The sequence below is a fragment of the Vulpes vulpes genome, chromosome 16 (assembly GCF_048418805.1).
Source record: "Vulpes vulpes isolate BD-2025 chromosome 16, VulVul3, whole genome shotgun sequence".
NCBI lineage: Eukaryota > Metazoa > Chordata > Mammalia > Carnivora > Canidae > Vulpes > Vulpes vulpes.
The window spans coordinates 73,593,215-73,609,639 of record NC_132795.1 but is presented as its reverse complement, the minus strand read 5'-3'; the positions used below and the strand labels follow the sequence as shown (position 1 = coordinate 73,609,639).

Here is a 16,425-nt window from a genome sequence, read left to right as displayed (position 1 = left end):
CGTGGCCTAGAAGGGACAACTAAGCTGTGATGGATAGTCAACCAGTTTTAATGAACAAAAAATATTGATGTGTATAAAAAGGTGTTTTTGACTGTCACATAAGGGTCCCCATCTTCTAGATGGGGAGTCTTCTCCATGAACTTGAATTCCTGTTTCTCCTTATGGCTCCAGTGCCTGGTGAACTGTCAGCACAGTTCCCCACAGGGTAGGAGCTGTCAGTGGGAAAAGATGTGTGGCTCCTGGTGGGAGCTGTAGTCGCTTTGTCACATAGTAAGAATGGCCTTATGCTCGGCCTGAAAAGGTCACCAGTGTTAGGGTAGAAAAGAACTGCTGCAAAACGGATGTCCATCCAGGTACTTTGTACCTGAGGGAGGCTGATACCCTTCATCTTAAAGCCCATTCCTCAGCCTGTGGTTCTCCATTTAGGGCAGAGTTCCTTAAAATTCACTTCCTGCCAGTTCAGGACCCAGGCCCGCCAGCAGTATGGGTCTATGCCAATGTGACGTCAAACAGAAAAGGCAGTGGAAGGAAGGAACCTTGGTGAGGACTTGTGTGAAGCTGGGTCCTAAATGTGCCACCCCTCAAGAGAGGAGGGGAGGCAGTAGGCAGTGCTTCCCCTCCGGGGCTAAGCCACTAGCTCCTTGGTGTCCCCGTGTGGTGGGGTGAAGCAGAGCAGGTGCAGCTGTACGGTCCAGGCCGGGGCTCAAGCTCTAGTGCTAGGGTGACATCGCCTGAGGCAAAGTAGGGTTACGGGCCGCCACCCCAAAAGCTGGGTGGGCCACAAGCAATCCCCAGCTCCCAGGCATTTCACCCCTACGAAAAGCGCCACCAGCTGGCCAACTAGAGAGCAGCAGGCAGGCTGACCGAAGCCTTGGGCCAGTGGACACAAGATTTCCCTAAAACATCAGCTCTAGCTCCAGTCTTAGGGCTTCTGAGGCAACCAGGTTGGTACTGGACTTGGGCTGCAGGGGGCCTCAAACCTGTTGACCGCCCCCACCCCCTTGCCCCTCAAAGCCAGACCCAACTCCAGAATCCCTAAGGCCAAAGCTGCCTTGAGCCACTCCACACGCTATCAGGGTTGCTGCTGATAGGAATGGAATTCCCAGAGAAATCCCCTGCCCAAGGGCCTCGGCCAACTGCAGGAACGCCTGGATGGCAGCTGCTGGCCTCATGCTGGATCACACCCACACACACACACACCCAGGGGAAACTGGTCCAGGGGCGGGGGGCACAGTCTCCCAGACTGAGCATCAGAGACACCAAGGACATCTAGCGCCCAGCCCTGGGCAGCTCGAGGCTTAGGGCTATTCAGTTTTGCTCTGTGCTGGAGTGCCACCCTCCTGCACAGTCCTCACCTGGCCCCCTTCTTGCTTCCCTGTGGTCCTGGGCAGCCTTCCCGAACCCACACCCTGGCAGGGAACAAGCCATCCCTGACACTTGGGCAGGGGCAGGGGTCTGCTTTATCCCACTGCCAGATGGCCCTGCTGTTCAGTCCTGGTGGGGTGGGCTGAGGAAGCAGCCCCCGGAGAGAGAGCTGAAGAAAGGTGAGAACCTGAGGGGTGCGGGTGATGGTGAGGGCATAAGGATGGGAGGTGAAAGGGATGGAATGGTGGTGGTGAGGTGAAGTGACCCTACAGGGTGCTGTCGTCAGGACCGGGTGCGGGGATGCCCGGCATGGGCCTGCAGTGCTTCCCGGATGCCCCGCTGCCAGTCCCGTGCCAGCTGTACCGGGGTCACCGAAGCCTGGGAACAAGGATACCAGATCAGTCCTCTCCTTCCTCCTTAGGGGCCACCCGCCCTCCTCAGACCAGGGGCCAGGGCCTCGGCCTTGCTCCTACCGCGTTCTGCACACCCAGCTTGGCTCCGTAGAGCAGCAGCACCTTCATGGCTTTGTAGTGGCCGTGCCGCACGGCCTCATGCAGAGCCGTGTCCCCTTCCTGTTGGGAAACGGGAGGTCATCCTCCTGAGCTCCCCGTCTCCAGGAGGGTCCAGTTGGCAGGTGCCTTCCCTAAGCTCAGGCTCCATCAGTCACTGTCCCCTGGCGGAGCTGACCCAAACCAAAAAGACCGAGCACCCACCTTGTCCTGGGCATCGAGGTGGGCTCCGCAGGCGATGAGATGCTCCAGGCAGTCACAGTGTCTTGTGCGCACGGCCACATGCAGCGGGGTGCTCCAGATCTGAGGGTGTGAAGGAGGGTCAGCGCCACCCCCACCTGGTGAGGCCTCATTCCAGCCCCTAGTGGCTGTGCTCTCTTCCTCCATCCCGGACACTGCTCAACCGGCTTCTCTTCAGCGTCCCCCTCACCTTGTCCCGGGCGTTGACCTGGGCTCCCTGGTTTAGCAGCTGTTTGAGGATGTCCAGGTGTCCTCCACGGCAGGCCCAGAACACAGGTGTCCTGTCCAGCTGCAGAACAAGCATCGAGGCACTGGCGTGCTGTGGTGCTGCACAGGTGCCCGCCGGGAGGATGGGCCTGCCCCACTTCTCACCAGGTCACGAGCATCCACAGCAGCCCCCGCCTCTAACAGCCTGTTCACGAGCTGGCCGTGACCCTTCAGGCAGGCCCAGTGCAGGGCGGTGCGGTGCAGCTGGGGCGGAGACGGGCGATCAGCAGGTGGGAGCACGGCCGCCCCCTCGAGGCCCTGCCCTGGGTCCAACTCCCAGAACAGGTTCCCCGAACGGAGGTGCCTGGTCCCTCATCACACCCAGGGCCACACACTCTGGACTCAGGAGGCCCCACGGGGCTTGCACCCCATAAAAGAGGCAAGCGGTTTCCTAGGCCTGGCCTGGAACACACTGAGGATGGCTCCCCAGCAGCTCTGACACTGCAGTCTGGTTCCCCACCCTTTGCTACCTTGTCATGGGCACTGGGGTCCCCTCCGTCTGTCAGGTACTTGTCAATCAGGGCCTCCTGGTTCTCGGCAGCTGCCTTCAGGAACATCTCCAGGTCTACAGGCTCCCGCTGGGCCTGGGGCTGTGGCTGCGTAAGTCACAGGACAAGACCAAAGCACTTCCCCTAACTGTAGGCCCTTGGGCCGCCACCGCATCACCAGCCTAGCCAAGCGGCTCCCAAAGAGCCAGCCATGGACTAGCATGGGCTTATACAGACTATGGGTTCTTGACCCCGCAGCACCCCTGAGATTCACGGAATAGGCACCGGTAGTGCCCATGATGGGTTGCCATGGTGGGCCAACCCACAGAATGTGGCTGTATCCGGAAATAGGGCCACTGCGCCTGTAATTAGTTAGGATGACGTCACAGTGGAGTAAGTGGGCCCTAATCCTGAATGAAAGGGAACACATGGGGCAGCCTGGGTGGCTCAGCGGTTTAGCGCCACCTTCGGTCCAGGGCCTGATCCTGTGGACTCAGGATCGAGTCCCACATCGGGCTCCCTGCATGGAGCCTGCTTCTCCCTCTGCCTGTGTCTCTGTCTCTCATGAATGAATGAATGAATGAATAAATAAATAAAGAAAGAAAGAAAGAAGAAAAAGAAAAAGAAAAGGAAAGGAAAGGAAAGAAAGGAAGAGGACATGTGGACACAGCACGCCTGCAGGGAGAGTGCCACAGAAATCCAAGATCAGGGTGAGGGCGCCACAAGCTAAGGAGCACCTAAGCTAGAAGAGGGCAGGCCTAGGCGCTCCCGCACAGCCCTCAGAAGGAACAGACGCTGCCGGTACTCGGGGCTCAGACTTCCGGCCCCCAGAAATGGGAGCGTACATTCCTGTTGTTGAGCCATGGGCTGTGGGGCCTCCTGAGTGGAGTCTGTGCAGCTCAGCAGCCCAAGCCCACCTGCGGGGCCAGCCAAGAAGTGCTTCCCCCAGCAACTCCAGCCCCCCACTTCTCACTCACCTTAGCCATGGACTCAGGTGCCCTGGGGGGGACTCTCCGTTTCAGTCGCTTTTCTCTGCGTCTTTGAACCAAGTTCTCCAAGTCAGCCAGGGTCTCCAGATTCAGTCTGGAGCTGTTAAACCTCTCAACCTGGGGCACAGACCAGGCCACACCAGCCGTCAGCCACAGGCCTTGCCCTCGGGGGGACCCCAGCTGCCTGAGGTCCCCGCTGCTCAGAGCCTGCCCGCTCAGGCTTGGCACCCGCCACCCCCAGCCCCAGCCCCACTCACTTTCTTCTTCTTCTCTTCTTCCAGTTTCCACCGCTCCCGGGCCACAGCCTCTTGGGCTCCCAGCCTCCAGGCCCTGGGCCCGCCTCCAGGATCAGGAGCTCCCGGTCCACATCCCAACACTTTCCTTTCAACTCTGTCTCCACACACCTGTAGGAACGGGACATGGAGAAACACTCCGAAAAATGAGGAATCCTTAGAAAACACAGCTGTGCAGTATAGGATCCCTCCTGACAGAGATTAGTGTAGTGGAGCTCACAGTGGCCTGACCCTTCTCGAAGCTTCCTGGCTTTCTGCTGGCAAGCTCCCTGATGCCTGTGGCTCTTGGCTCTCATCCCCCAGAGTGTTGCCCAGGGCTCGGGAGGATAACCGCCGCCTACCTTGTCCTGTCAGCAGGACACAGGGTCGGGGCCATGACACCACATCTATTTATACTGCTGGGCTTGTGTCCAGGTATGCTCAGGACAGGTGACACCTCAGCTTCCCTACTGGGCTGTCATCCTTACATTCCTATCAGATCACGCCATACTGCCACCTGACCCCAAGCTCAGAGGGACAGAGATGCCTCCTGGGTAAAAGTCTGAATTCCTAGGTTCAAATCTTGGCTCTTGTGAAGCTCTTTTTCTTCACCACTAGGATGGGGTAAAACTAGCACACAGCTCACTCAAGGGGCTGAGGAGGAAACCGGGGCAGAACCCAGCACACAATGATCTGTTCTTCCTCCATGACCGCCAGGGGCTCAGGGGCTGGGGAGCACTGAGAAGTATACGGGGGGGATGACAGGATGGCAGGGCCTCGGGCGTCTAGCCCCGGAGAACGAACTACATTCTCTTCTAAAGCAAATGCTGGCCCTGTAACCAGCTCCCGGAGAGGCTGTCCCGGGCCGGGTTAGCGGAGGCGCCGGCCCACAGTGGGGCTCCCGTGCCCCCTGCACCCAAACTGCCACCCCAAGTCTCACTGGTAGGCCGTTTCTCTCACTGCCCGGAACTCCAGAGCACCCTCCTTCCTGCCCCCTGACCAAGGCAGCCAGGCCCTCCGCACTGTTTCCAGAGCATCGGCTGTCACAGTAGCTGAGCCCACGCACCCCACGGCTACATCTGTGTCCTCTGCGGTAGCCTGCCATCTCCTGTTCCTCTTGCCATCACAGTCCCCAGCAAGACTCACTAACTCAAGGGCTGTCAGCTGACAACGTCACTCGATGTCTTCCCATTGCTCCCCTCTCACTGCCTCACGGAGCTGGATGGACACCCGGAAAACCACCACACGTTTCTGCCCCTAAACTAATCCTCCAGCCACAGATAGCAGCTGCCTGCCCCCCTCTAGCTGGACCTCCTCCTGCTGAGTCAGCCTGGGGACACCTAGACAGTGACCTGCCTCCCACCCTCCGCCCCACGTCCTTACCAACTGCTGGATGCTGATGGTGTCCATGGTCCCCCTGCTCTCCACGCCCCAGTCAGAGGAGCTGAGCTGCTCAGCTCTTTTATAGGAGAGCTGCGTCCTGGGGGAGGGCAGGCCAGATAGCTCAGTGGTTCTGTAACGCTCACCAAAATACCACCGTGGGCGTGCAGCCCGCTGAACACAGCAGGAGCCGCTCTGGGCTGAGTCAGGTGCATCCTCAGACACCCACTCTCCTGCACCTGTGCCATCCCTTACACCTGCTCAGGGGTAATCCAACCAATAGACATGTGGCCAGCGGTGCCTGGGCCACTAGAAAAGAGTTGAGTGTGAGCCTCCATGTTGCCACAGGTCCAGCTGCCTGAGACCCTGAAAGACCCAGCCAGCCTGTCCTAAGCCAAAGGAGGCCAGAATCCTAGAGACGACCTTGGGAAGGACAGACCCAAGAGGCTGACCGCCGCGTCAGGGATCTGCAAGGCACCTACAGGAGGAAACCAGGCTTCAATCGACTTCCCCACTCCCAGTTTCAAGGCTGCCATCCTTTCTTTTACTAGTTTCCTTTCCCAGGTACCTACCCCCCCCCCCCCCCCCCAATCCCAGCTTCTCCCTTGCCACTCTGAGAGCCAGTGCATTACCGCACATGACAGCCAGGAACTGAGCACAGCCTGTCATTGGCACCTCCTACCTCTTGAAAAACATTCCACACTCCACATATCCAGATCCCCTACCCGATGCTCTGCTGGGCTGGGAGCATGCCTTTCCACGGGGGAGCTAGCCTGAGATCCACTCCAAGTATGGAATGTTAGCCATTAATCTAGTCACAGAGCAACCTGTCTCAAGTCACCAAACTTCCTAATTTAAGATGCCCAGCATGCCCTTCACCCAGCTGTGCCTTGAATTCTGACTTGACCTTTGAAAGGAAATCTGATAGTAAATCAGGCTCCAGAATTGGAGCTGCATGAACAGGGATGACCAGAACAAGAGGGAGGGAGAACTACAGGTCAAGGACAGCCCAAGGCCCCAAAGAGCTGAGAATGGTGGCTCACAGCTGGCTTCTCAGTAAATGGGTCCAAGTTTTGAGACTCCGGAGCCAGAGCTTTTTAAAGAAATCCAGTCCTTATGTGTTAGGGGTTTTTGTCAAAGTTAATTTCTTGCCTTTGGTTATGAAGAGGGAAAGCTGCCTAGACTAGAGTGAAGGGAAATAAGACAGACTTTAACTCTGGTCCACTGTCTGCCACTGATTCTAGAACTCCTCTCCCTCAACATTCGAGGATAAGGCATTTTGCATCAACAGAAATTCTCACCAGAAAACTAGCTTCTTCCATGTGAAATTGGTATTAATTCTTACAGAAAGATTACTGCCAGTAAAAAACCCAAACAACAAAGCTCACAACGCACTTGACAAACCACTCGCCACAGCAGAAGAGAGGACACTGCAACACCACAGATACCAGCGTAATACATATCCTTCCCACGTTTTCCCCGTATTGTGTATGCACACGTGTTTCTAGACATGTTGTAAGAGGCATCATACTGGGATCGCAACTCAGTGCGCTTTCCATGTTAGCCTGCACTGCATGCCAATGACACGTGTACCAGAATTTCATCATTTCCCTAGCCAGGAGCATTTAGCTTATCTCCTTTCTTCCTATATTTTTTACATTACTGCACATGCTCCAATGCACAACTCTGTAGATGTCTCTGTAAGTAAATATATTTTTATATGTGGATATTTCTTTTTTTTTAATTTTATTTTTTTTAAAGATTTTATTTATTTATTCATAGACACAGAGAAAGAGAGGCAGAGACACAGACAGAGGGAGAAGCAGGCTCCATGCAGGGAGCCCGATGTGGGACTCGATCCCGGGTCTCCAGGATCACACCCCAGGCTGCAGGCAGCGCCAAACCGCTGCGCCACCAGGGCTGCCCATGGATATTTCTCTAGGTAGCTACAAAGAAATAAAATTACTGGCCCTGCTCATTTAAATTTTAATATTGTCAAACTCCTGTCTATGATGGATTATCAATTTCCATGAACAGATACTAACAAAGTGATGTTAAGAAGAAAGAAAAAAAATATATATATAAAAAAGATTAATATCCATAATACAGAACTCCTACAAATCAATAAAAGGAAAAAAAAATCTTTAGGCAACAGGTATGAATAGGAAGTTTACAGAAGACGGTCAACATCACTGGTGGTCAACATCACTGGTAATTAGCAACACAAAATAAAACAATAGCACTTGTTAATCTATCAGATTATTAAAATGAATAAAATTTGAAAAAGTGGATGCTCTAACACAGTTTGCAACGTGCCCGGCACACTCTGGTGCTCTCGGTATATTCACTCATTTAACAAGGCCTCTGAGGCAGGCCCTCACTCACAGATGAGGAAGCAGGGACAGATGGGCCAAGTGATCTTTCTCAAAGGCGCTGAGCTAGAAAGCAGCTTTGTGACATATATTCCATAGCTTCTTCTAATACTTATGTAGTTGTTTTTATACTTAGTTCTTTAATCTACTTGAAATTTATTTTTGTGCATGGATGAGGTAAGGATACAACTTTATTTTTTCCAAACGGATAGATGTTTCCACATGAACTAATTTAGAATGTGATCATCTGTCCAGGCTTAAGCATTTGCAGCTCCGCCGCATCTACTCCCCTCGCTTCCACAGCAGCCAGGACAGGGCTCTTCGGGCCTCAGTTTCCCACCCCAGCACGGATGCTGACCAAGGCAGGGCCGGGAGGGCTAGTCTGTGTACTCTGGCACGGCAGTCTGAGACAGAAAGGTGGCAGCTCAGCTGGCCAGCAGGTCCCACAGGTCACTGTTGCAGGGCAGCAGGTCACATGCTAGTCGTGCCTTCCGATCCCGGACAGCCTTCAGGGCCGGGCTGTGTGCCAGCAGCAGGGAGCAAATGTCCACATGACCCTTCTCGGCAGCCTGCGGAGAAAGATGCCTGGATCAAGCCATATCCCCACTGGGCCCTGCCCTTTCTTGCTCCACCTCCGGGCATCTCTTGGTCCTAAAAATGATCTTTATGGAAAGGGGAGATGCCAGCTCCTGAGCAGACTTCCCCTAACTGCTACCAAAACCCAATGACTTGCATCAGATTGGTAGAATTCCCTAGTGCTATTCTGGCAGTTAGCTTGAGTTTTTCTTTCTTTTTTTCCTGCTCAGTAGCCATCCTTCTCTGCCCAGGCCTGCACATTAAAAATAAATAAAGATGCCTGGCTGGCTGTTGATGGAACACACGAATCATGGTCTTGGTGTTCTGTGAGCCCCATGTTGGGTGTAGACATTACTTAAAAATAAAATTTTTAAACAAACAAAAACAAATATAGAACCTTGGATCTCTAAGTTTCTTTTTTTTATTTTTTTTTTTGGATCTCTAAGTTTCTTTTATAAATGTTCAGTCTTCCATCAGCTGGGCACTGTAGGCAAAAGATAAACCAGACATGGCCTCTGCCCTCTGCGAATGTTCAGATGAGCAGAGAAAAACGGGTCCAGCTTCCCAGCTTTCTCCTCTTCCTTTGAAATAGATGATCCCAACCTGGATATCAATTTTTAATCTACCTCCTCCAAAAAAGAGAGTTAAGGTGATTTACACAGATTAGCTTATTTAACTTTCATAATAAGTTGAGGTAGGAACTATCATCATTCTCATTTTACAGATGAAGAAACTGAGGCTCATACAAGTTAAGTGACTTGTCCAATGTCACAGAGCTGGCATGGTAGCCTGGGGATCCTAAACCAGGTCTGTCTGATTGCCAAGTCTCAACTCTTAACAACTGTGTTATACCACTCTATTCCCTATTTCTCCCAACAATCAGGCTGATGCACCATGGGGGCTTTTGAAAGGTGTCAAAATGAATATCAGTAGCAAACATCATCTCAAATATGAATCCAGGTCTTTATTTAGCAGGTCTTTTTGTTTTTTTTTTTTTTCAAGATTTTATTTATTTATTTGAGAGAGATCAAGCACAAGCGAGGGGAGCTGCAGGCAGAGGGAGAGGGAGAAGCAGACTCCCTGCAGGGAGTCTGATGCAGGGCTTGATCCCAGTACCCTGGGATCATGACCTAAGCAAAAGGCAGACGCTTAACCAACTGAGCCACCCAGGTACCCCAGCAATAAAGTATTTTTAAATTAAAGTACATAATTTTTTTTGACATAATGCTAGTGTACACTAAATAGACTATACTATAGTATAAATATAACTTTTACAGGCACTGGGAAGCCAAGACTCCTCTGACTTGCTCTATTATGATGGTCTGCATATCTCTGAGGTATGCCTATGCCTCATATAAGAGGTATTACAAAGTTTTAAAAACCATAATAAAATCTGCTACATATTTAACCTACTAGTATCTCTACCGAAGTGTTACCCCCACAGACATCATACATTAAAAAATAGTAACATGTATTATTCAACACTCAGATGTTTCAAAATATGAAAATATCCTCACAGACATAACTCTTCAAGGCTGCTGTAAACCAAAGCAAGCACCTTCCTGTCCTACCAGGTTTCTGGAGTCCGGGTTGTTTGCTGTGGATCTGCTACCCTTAGGTGTCTCTCTTACTGGCTGGGGTGATGGACTAGAACATTGGCTCCTAAAAGCTTTCTTCCTGAAGAAAGGCTCATCAGTGTGTCTTGTCTTCTACTGGCTGAGAACTCGCCACACAATATGCTAGAGGGAGCAGAAGGTAGTCTGGGACTGCAAAGCCCTGAGAGACAGGTCTCTAATATGAAAGAGTGAGCACAAATTTTTGATGGACAGCAGAAAGTGTCTGCCACAGGTTTTCATGGTAAGTCATGTAGTCAACTGCTTAAATTTTATTTTAAAATTCACAGAAAATACATTTACACACGTACACCAAAAATATGCACAAACCACTTCTTCATAATGCTAAGCAATCAGTAAAATTGATGCCTTTAGAAGCAGCGTGCCCTGGAAGACTGAGGGACCAGGTGTCAGGGTGGAAGGGAAACATTTTCATGCTGCACTGTTTTGTACTCCTTGAACTCCTTATCATGTGTAGGTATCTCCATTCAGAACAAAATTAACTGAGCGATCACCCTGGCTACTGGGTGGAGAGTGGGCTACAGGAGTAGGCAAGAGCAAGTGCGAGTGTCAGAAAACTAACCTCATGGAAACAGCATTCATGACATCATGAAAGCAAAGAAAAAAATTGTAATTTACATGCATAGGGAAAATGCTGGCAGGTTATACATTAATCCTAAAGCGATGACTGGTAAGCACTGGCATTACAAGTGCTCTTCTGCTTTCTTCATATTTTCTACAAGTGAACATGTTCTAACTTCTATCTGACAAAAACCCAGTTTTTGAAGGGGGTAAGGAGGCATACCTTATGCAGACTGGTCATGCCATCATCATCCACCAACCTGGGGTTGGACCCATGAGACAGCAGGAGCCGTGCGATTTCAGTGTGCCCACAGTAGCTGGCCCGGTGTAGAGCAGTGGCGCCCCCATGGGTTTGGGCATTACACTTAGCCCCGCTTTCCAACAGGAACTGGCATACGGCATAGTGCCCATTGCGGCTGGCATAGTGCTGCAGGGAACAGAGACAGAGGTCAGACTGTAGAGCCCAGCCGGCAACAAGGGTGGTGGGTGGGTGGGAGCATGGACTACGGAGCGAGAGGATGGGAACCATCTCAGCGGCTATCTCCAGGAGCTGTGTGATCAAGACGAGCTTCTTCATTTCTAGCATCAGTTAATAGGAAAATGGGGATAATAATCATTCCTACCTCACAGGACTGTTAGGTAAATGAAATTAAATAACTGATGTAAAGCACTAACATTAAGAAAAAAAAATGAGGTTCACACAATGTTTAAAAGTGAAAACCTGGGCAGCCCCAGTGGCGCAGTGGTTTAAAGCCGCCTGCAGCTCAGGGCGTGATCCTGGAGACCCGGGATCGAGTCCCACGTCGGGCTCCCTGCATGGAGCCTACTTCTCCCTCTGCCTCTGCCTCTGCCTCTCTCTGTCTCTGTGTGTGTGTGTGTCTCAATAAATAAATAAAATCTTTGAAAAAAAAATAAAAGTGAAAACCTGCTGGGAGAGAAGAAAGGGTGAGAGTAAAGGCAACATCACACCCTCGGCCACAGAGAGCAGGCATTCCTGGGAAAGCTTCTCCCTCCCCCGACCCCATGTTCCTCCCCAGCTCACCAGAGCAGTGTAGCCAGCTGAGTCAGGCTGGCTAGGGTCTGTTGACTTCTGGATGAAATACTTCACTCGGCCTAGGTCTCCATTCAGGGCTGCTGACCAGATTCCTGTGGAAAGACAACCAAAGTGCTGGATAATGCTGAATGACTGGAAGACTTTTAGGGATTCCTTTACCTCTGCACCTCCATTTCCTCATTTATAAAATGGGGGATTTATTCATTCGAAAAATATTAACTGAGAGGTGCCTGGGTGGCTCAGTCTATTGAGCACCTGACTCTCAGTTTGGGCTCAGGTGATGATCACAGGGTCTGGGATCAAGCCCCGCATCCGTGACAGGCCCTCCACCAGCACCTAGAGGGGTGTCAGCTTGAGATTTTCTCATTCCTTCTGCCCCTCCTCCCACTTGAGCTCTAAATAAACAAACAAAAAAATTTAACTGAAATCTCTCCTGTGCCAAGGACTATCTTAGGAGCTGGGGATATAGCTGTAAACAAGACAGACAAGGGGCTTTCTCTAATCAGGACAGTAGGGCTGGGCAGACACAAATCTCTTCTTTCCACTTCAAACATATAAAAGTTAAATAATGTCTAAAATGTCTGAATATATAGGCAAATTCAAAAGCAAGAAAAGGACATTGCCAGTTGCCAGAAGAAAGTGAAGAAAAATTTAAGGAAATGAGAAAACACAACATTTCAATAGGCGTGAGAAGACAGCAAAGGCAGAAGAAATCTAAAAAAATCAAATACCATGACTCATGCAACTTGGAGATGTGGAAATTTATATTTTTGTATTTTTCCCATCATGTAAATTTTATTAACTGTATTATATTCTTTCCAACTTTATAGAGAAGTAGTTGACATATATCACTGTATAAGGGGACCTATGTTTATTTATACCCTTGGGGAGCAAAACTCTCAAGCTAAAGATCTGTCATAAAAACAGATCCAGACAAGTGAATGCTCTAAGGGCTGTGCAAAGGGAACTTTAAAAAATGTCCTATAAGGATATCTCCACCAGACAACAAAGGTATGTAGATAATCTCTAACGAGAGAAGACACCCACCCCACCACCTACCCTGTGAGCTCAAAAATTAAAAGCTGCAAAACAAGAAGCAATCCACCACCATGTGACAGTCAGCAAATACAACAAATGGAAAAAAAATGCATGCTTCAAAAATGAGCCATAAGAGCACAATCTAAAACACTTTTAATGTGTTCACAGAGATGAAAGGATACAATCTACAAATCAACAGAACCTTAGGGAGAAAAAAAAGAACAAGGAGATCTGAAACAAAAGTTAGGGACACCTGCCTGGCTCAGCAAGTAGAGCATGTGAGTCTTGATCTCAGAGTCATGAGTTTGAGCCCCATGCTGGGTGTAGAGATTACTTAAAAAAAAAAAAAAAAAAGTCAGTAAATTAAAAAATAGGATCACTGAAATAAAACAACAACAACAACAACAGATGGTTGGACAGTACTGCAGACCTAGCTGGAGAGAGAACTAGTGATTTGGAAATCACCCAGAATGCAAAATGGTAAAGAGAAATACTTGTTAAAGAGAGGTAAGGAAAGGTGGAAGGCAAAATGTATCAACAGAAGTTTCAGAGAGAGGGGATCCCTTCGCGGCTCAGTGGTTTGGTGCCTGCCTTTGGTCCAGGGCACAATCCTGGAGTCCCGGAATCAAGCCCTGCGTCGGGCTGCCGGCATGGAGCCTGCTTCTCCCTCCTCCTGTGTCTCTGCCTCTCTCTCTCTCTCTCTCATTTATAAATAAATAAATCTTTAAAAAAAAAGTTTCAGAGTGAGAAAGAGAAATTGGATGGAATGGGAGAGAAGAACTGTCTGAAGAGATAATGTCTAAGATTTATTCTGAAGACAACCATGAATTCTCAGATGAAAACCACATTTAATCCCAAAGAGAATTAATCAAAACAAATCTACCATGGTAAAATGACCAAACATCAGGAATAAAGAGAACATTTAAGTTACCAAAAAGAAAAGATCATGAGCCACTAAAGAATCATAATCAGATTATCAGGATTTTTAAAAAATGTTTACTTATTTTTCTTAGTAATCTCTATGTCCAATGTGGGGTTGAATTTACAACCCCAGGACCAAGAGTTGCATGCACTTCCAACTGAGCCATCCAGGTGCTCCTAAATTTTTTAAAACATTTTTTTTTAGTAATTTCTATACCCAATGTGGGGCTCAAACTAACGACCTTGAAACCAAGAGTCATTTGTTCTCCTGACTGAGCCACCCAGACACCCCCAGTAGAATTATTAACAGTAGTAGCAGAAAAAGAAGATAAATAATATTTCCAAAGGTTTGAGAAGGAAAAAGTAATTGTCAGTTTAGAATTTTACACCCTACTAAGTTACCAGTTAGGAGAGAGACAGAGACAGAGAGCTGGAGAATCATAGTCACTGAAAAAAACTTTTAAAGGATATACTTCGGGAAAAGGGAAAATGAACCCACAGAGGAGATATGAAGAAAAAAAAAGATCCACATGATAAGGATCTTTCCCATGTGTGGGAAATAATAAATGAATAAGCAAACAAAGTAATATCAGGTGGTAAAAACTGCTTTGATGAAAGATAATATATCAGAGTAACGGAGGGGAAGTAATATATCAGAGAAACCTTACTCCTTTGGACAGGGGTAAGGTTTCTTTCTCAAGAGCAGTACGACTGGCATTTTAGGCCAGTTAATTCTTTGGTAGGAGGAACTGTCCTGTGCATTGTAGGATATAGACCAGCATTCCCGGTCTCTACCTTCTAGATGACTGTAGCACCCTCCCAGCCAAAATAACCTGAAATTGTTGGGGCACCTGGGTAGTTCAGTGGCTGAGCGCTCCCTTTGGCTCGTGGTGATCCTGGGGTCCTAGGATCAAATCTTGTGTCAGGCTCCCCACAGGGAGCCTGCTTCTCCCTCTGCCTGTGTCTCTGCCCCTCTCTCTCTACGTCTATCACGAATAAATAAATAAATCTAAAAAAAAAAAAAAAAAAAAAAGGATGAGAAACAAAGTGGAGGCAGGGAAGCAGAACAGGCAGGGATTGGATCACACAGTTTTGTAGGCCATGAAGGGAATTTGAATTGATTCTAAAAGCAATAAAATTATCTGATTTAATACTTTCAAAAGGTTTACTCTGGCTTCTGTGTAACGTAGAAAACACGGCTGGAGGGCAGGAGCGGAAGCAGGAAGGCCCAAGAGGGAACCGCTCCAGTAGCCCAGAGGGTGGCGCCATGGAGGGCGGCGCGCAGGTGCACAGCTACCTCGCGGTAGATTAAACCCGAACGCACGTAAAGCGGCAGCATCTACCCAACAGCTGATGAGTTATTACTGCCTAAGCGGCCTCCGCACTGACAGAGGAGAGGACTTGGTACCACCTCCTTCCATGGAGTATGGGGTAAAGGGGTTCCGTCTCTGGGCCCCAAAGGTAGAGACGCCACCTGCGCCGAGGCCCACGTGAGCCACACGTAAACCGGGCGCCGGACCCCGGGGCTCGCACGGGCGGTCAGGGCGTCGGCTCCCTTCGCCGCGCAGCCCCCCTGCCGCTCCACGGCCTCGGCGTGGCTGCGACCCCCGACCCCCGGCCCCCGACCCCCGCACACACCCCCGGGCCGGCCCGAGTCTCCCGGCGGCGCCCCGGCCGAGGAACCGGGCCCCGCCCCCACCACTTGGGAAAGTTGCCGAACCCAGGGCCCCCGTTTCGCAACCCGCGCGCGAATCGAAGTTTCTAGCGGCCGAGCTCGTGCCGGGTCCCGCGCGGGATGTCCGCGACCAGGGGGCTGGGAGCCCACCGCCCGCCCGCGCCCCCACCAGGCGCGCGGCGGCCCCGCTTCTCTGCCCTCCCTGGTCCCACGATCTGGAGACAGCCGGCGTCTCACCCCTGTCGAAGTCCATCTCATCCAGCGTCTGCTGCACGCCGGACGCCGCACCCGGCCAGGAGCAGCAGGGCCCGTCCGCGCAGGGCTGCGGCGACGCCATGTCGGCCCGGGAGCTCGCTCCGCCCGGGCTGTTGTGCGCACGCGCGGCCGGGGCGGGGGCGGGGCTGGGGGGCGGGGCCGGGGGCTGGGCTTGGCTGCGCTGCGCTCCCGGGCGGCCGCGCGAGGGCGTCCCAGGCTAAGCGCAGTGCCGAGGGCCCAGAGCGCGGGCGGATGGCGCCCGGGGCCGCCGCCAGCCTCGGAGGGTGTGGGACGCGGCGGGCGGGTGTGGCGGCTCGCCAGGGCCCAGCCCTCCGAGGCTCCCTGCGGCCCACCGGTTTCCCCAGGGCAGGGAGTCGCCGGGCGCGCCCCAGGTCCTCCGCCCCGGTTTTCTGCACCACCCCAGGCCCAGTGACCTCGCTCCCCCTCCCTCCTCACGCGCCTGCTGCGCGGTTCTTGAAAACCCATGGGAGGCAGGTGGCCATGACTTTTGCCATTAGGAGCACAGAGAAACCCCAAGGGCAGGAACGGGGCCTTGGGTTGTGGGCCTTGCGTTGTGCCGAACCCCCCAACTCCAGTGGGGGCCTAGTTTACTGTATCAGGCTTCATGTATCAATACATCCTCCGGGCTGAGGCTGACGGACCATGCTGGAAGCTTAGCGTCCCCAGAAGTCGGCAGATCACAGCCCTTCCCTACAGCTAAGGACACCCAGGGCAGCAGCCCCTTCAGCCACTGCAGGCCCTCCAGACCAGTCCAATGTAGGGAGTCCGTTTCACTTCAACTGCCTGCATCTGTGGGCATGGACTACAG

At 51.4% G+C, this 16,425-nt stretch overlaps 2 protein-coding genes across 3 annotated transcripts; both read right to left on the bottom strand.

Moving 5' to 3' along the window:
- Positions 1-30: 30 nt before the first annotated feature.
- On the bottom strand, positions 31-6,125 carry ANKRD23 (ankyrin repeat domain 23). 2 transcript variants are annotated; one of them, XM_025992527.2, is made up of 9 exons: positions 5,514-6,125; positions 4,116-4,262; positions 3,847-3,975; positions 2,852-2,977; positions 2,487-2,585; positions 2,305-2,403; positions 2,079-2,177; positions 1,839-1,937; positions 31-1,743 (listed from the first exon to the last, which is right to left on the bottom strand). In XM_025992527.2, the coding sequence occupies exons 1-9, from the start codon at positions 5,538-5,540 to the stop codon at positions 1,648-1,650; spliced, it is 921 nt and encodes a 306-aa protein (XP_025848312.1). In that variant the 5' UTR covers positions 5,541-6,125; the 3' UTR covers positions 31-1,647. The 2 variants fall into 2 exon arrangements, with proteins under 2 accessions (XP_025848312.1, XP_072598928.1); XM_072742827.1 differs by lacking the exon at positions 2,852-2,977.
- Positions 6,126-7,476: 1,351 nt separating this feature from the next.
- On the bottom strand, positions 7,477-15,732 carry ANKRD39 (ankyrin repeat domain 39). The gene is made up of 4 exons (XM_025992526.2): positions 15,579-15,732; positions 11,696-11,799; positions 10,877-11,080; positions 7,477-8,451 (listed from the first exon to the last, which is right to left on the bottom strand). The coding sequence occupies exons 1-4, from the start codon at positions 15,676-15,678 to the stop codon at positions 8,308-8,310; spliced, it is 552 nt and encodes a 183-aa protein (XP_025848311.1). The 5' UTR covers positions 15,679-15,732; the 3' UTR covers positions 7,477-8,307.
- Between the last annotated feature and the right edge of the window lie 693 nt (positions 15,733-16,425).

Excerpts from the sequence above, each read along its gene's own strand:
- ANKRD23 (XM_025992527.2), bottom strand. The coding sequence starts at position 5,540 with ATGGACACCATCAGCATCCAGCAGTTG. Across the intron at positions 3,976-4,115 it reads AAGAAGAGAAGAAGAAGAAA|GTTGAGAGGTTTAACAGCTC; the intron begins GTGAGTGGGGCT and ends TCTGTGCCCCAG. Across the intron at positions 1,744-1,838 it reads AGCTGGGTGTGCAGAACGCG|GCTTCGGTGACCCCGGTACA; the intron begins GTAGGAGCAAGG and ends CCTTGTTCCCAG.
- ANKRD39 (XM_025992526.2), bottom strand. The coding sequence starts at position 15,678 with ATGGCGTCGCCGCAGCCCTGCGCGGACGGGCCCTGCTGCTCCTGGCCG. Across the intron at positions 11,800-15,578 it reads TGAGATGGACTTCGACAGGG|GAATCTGGTCAGCAGCCCTG; the intron begins GTGAGACGCCGG and ends GTCTTTCCACAG. Across the intron at positions 11,081-11,695 it reads CAGCTGGCTACACTGCTCTG|CACTATGCCAGCCGCAATGG; the intron begins GTGAGCTGGGGA and ends TGTTCCCTGCAG.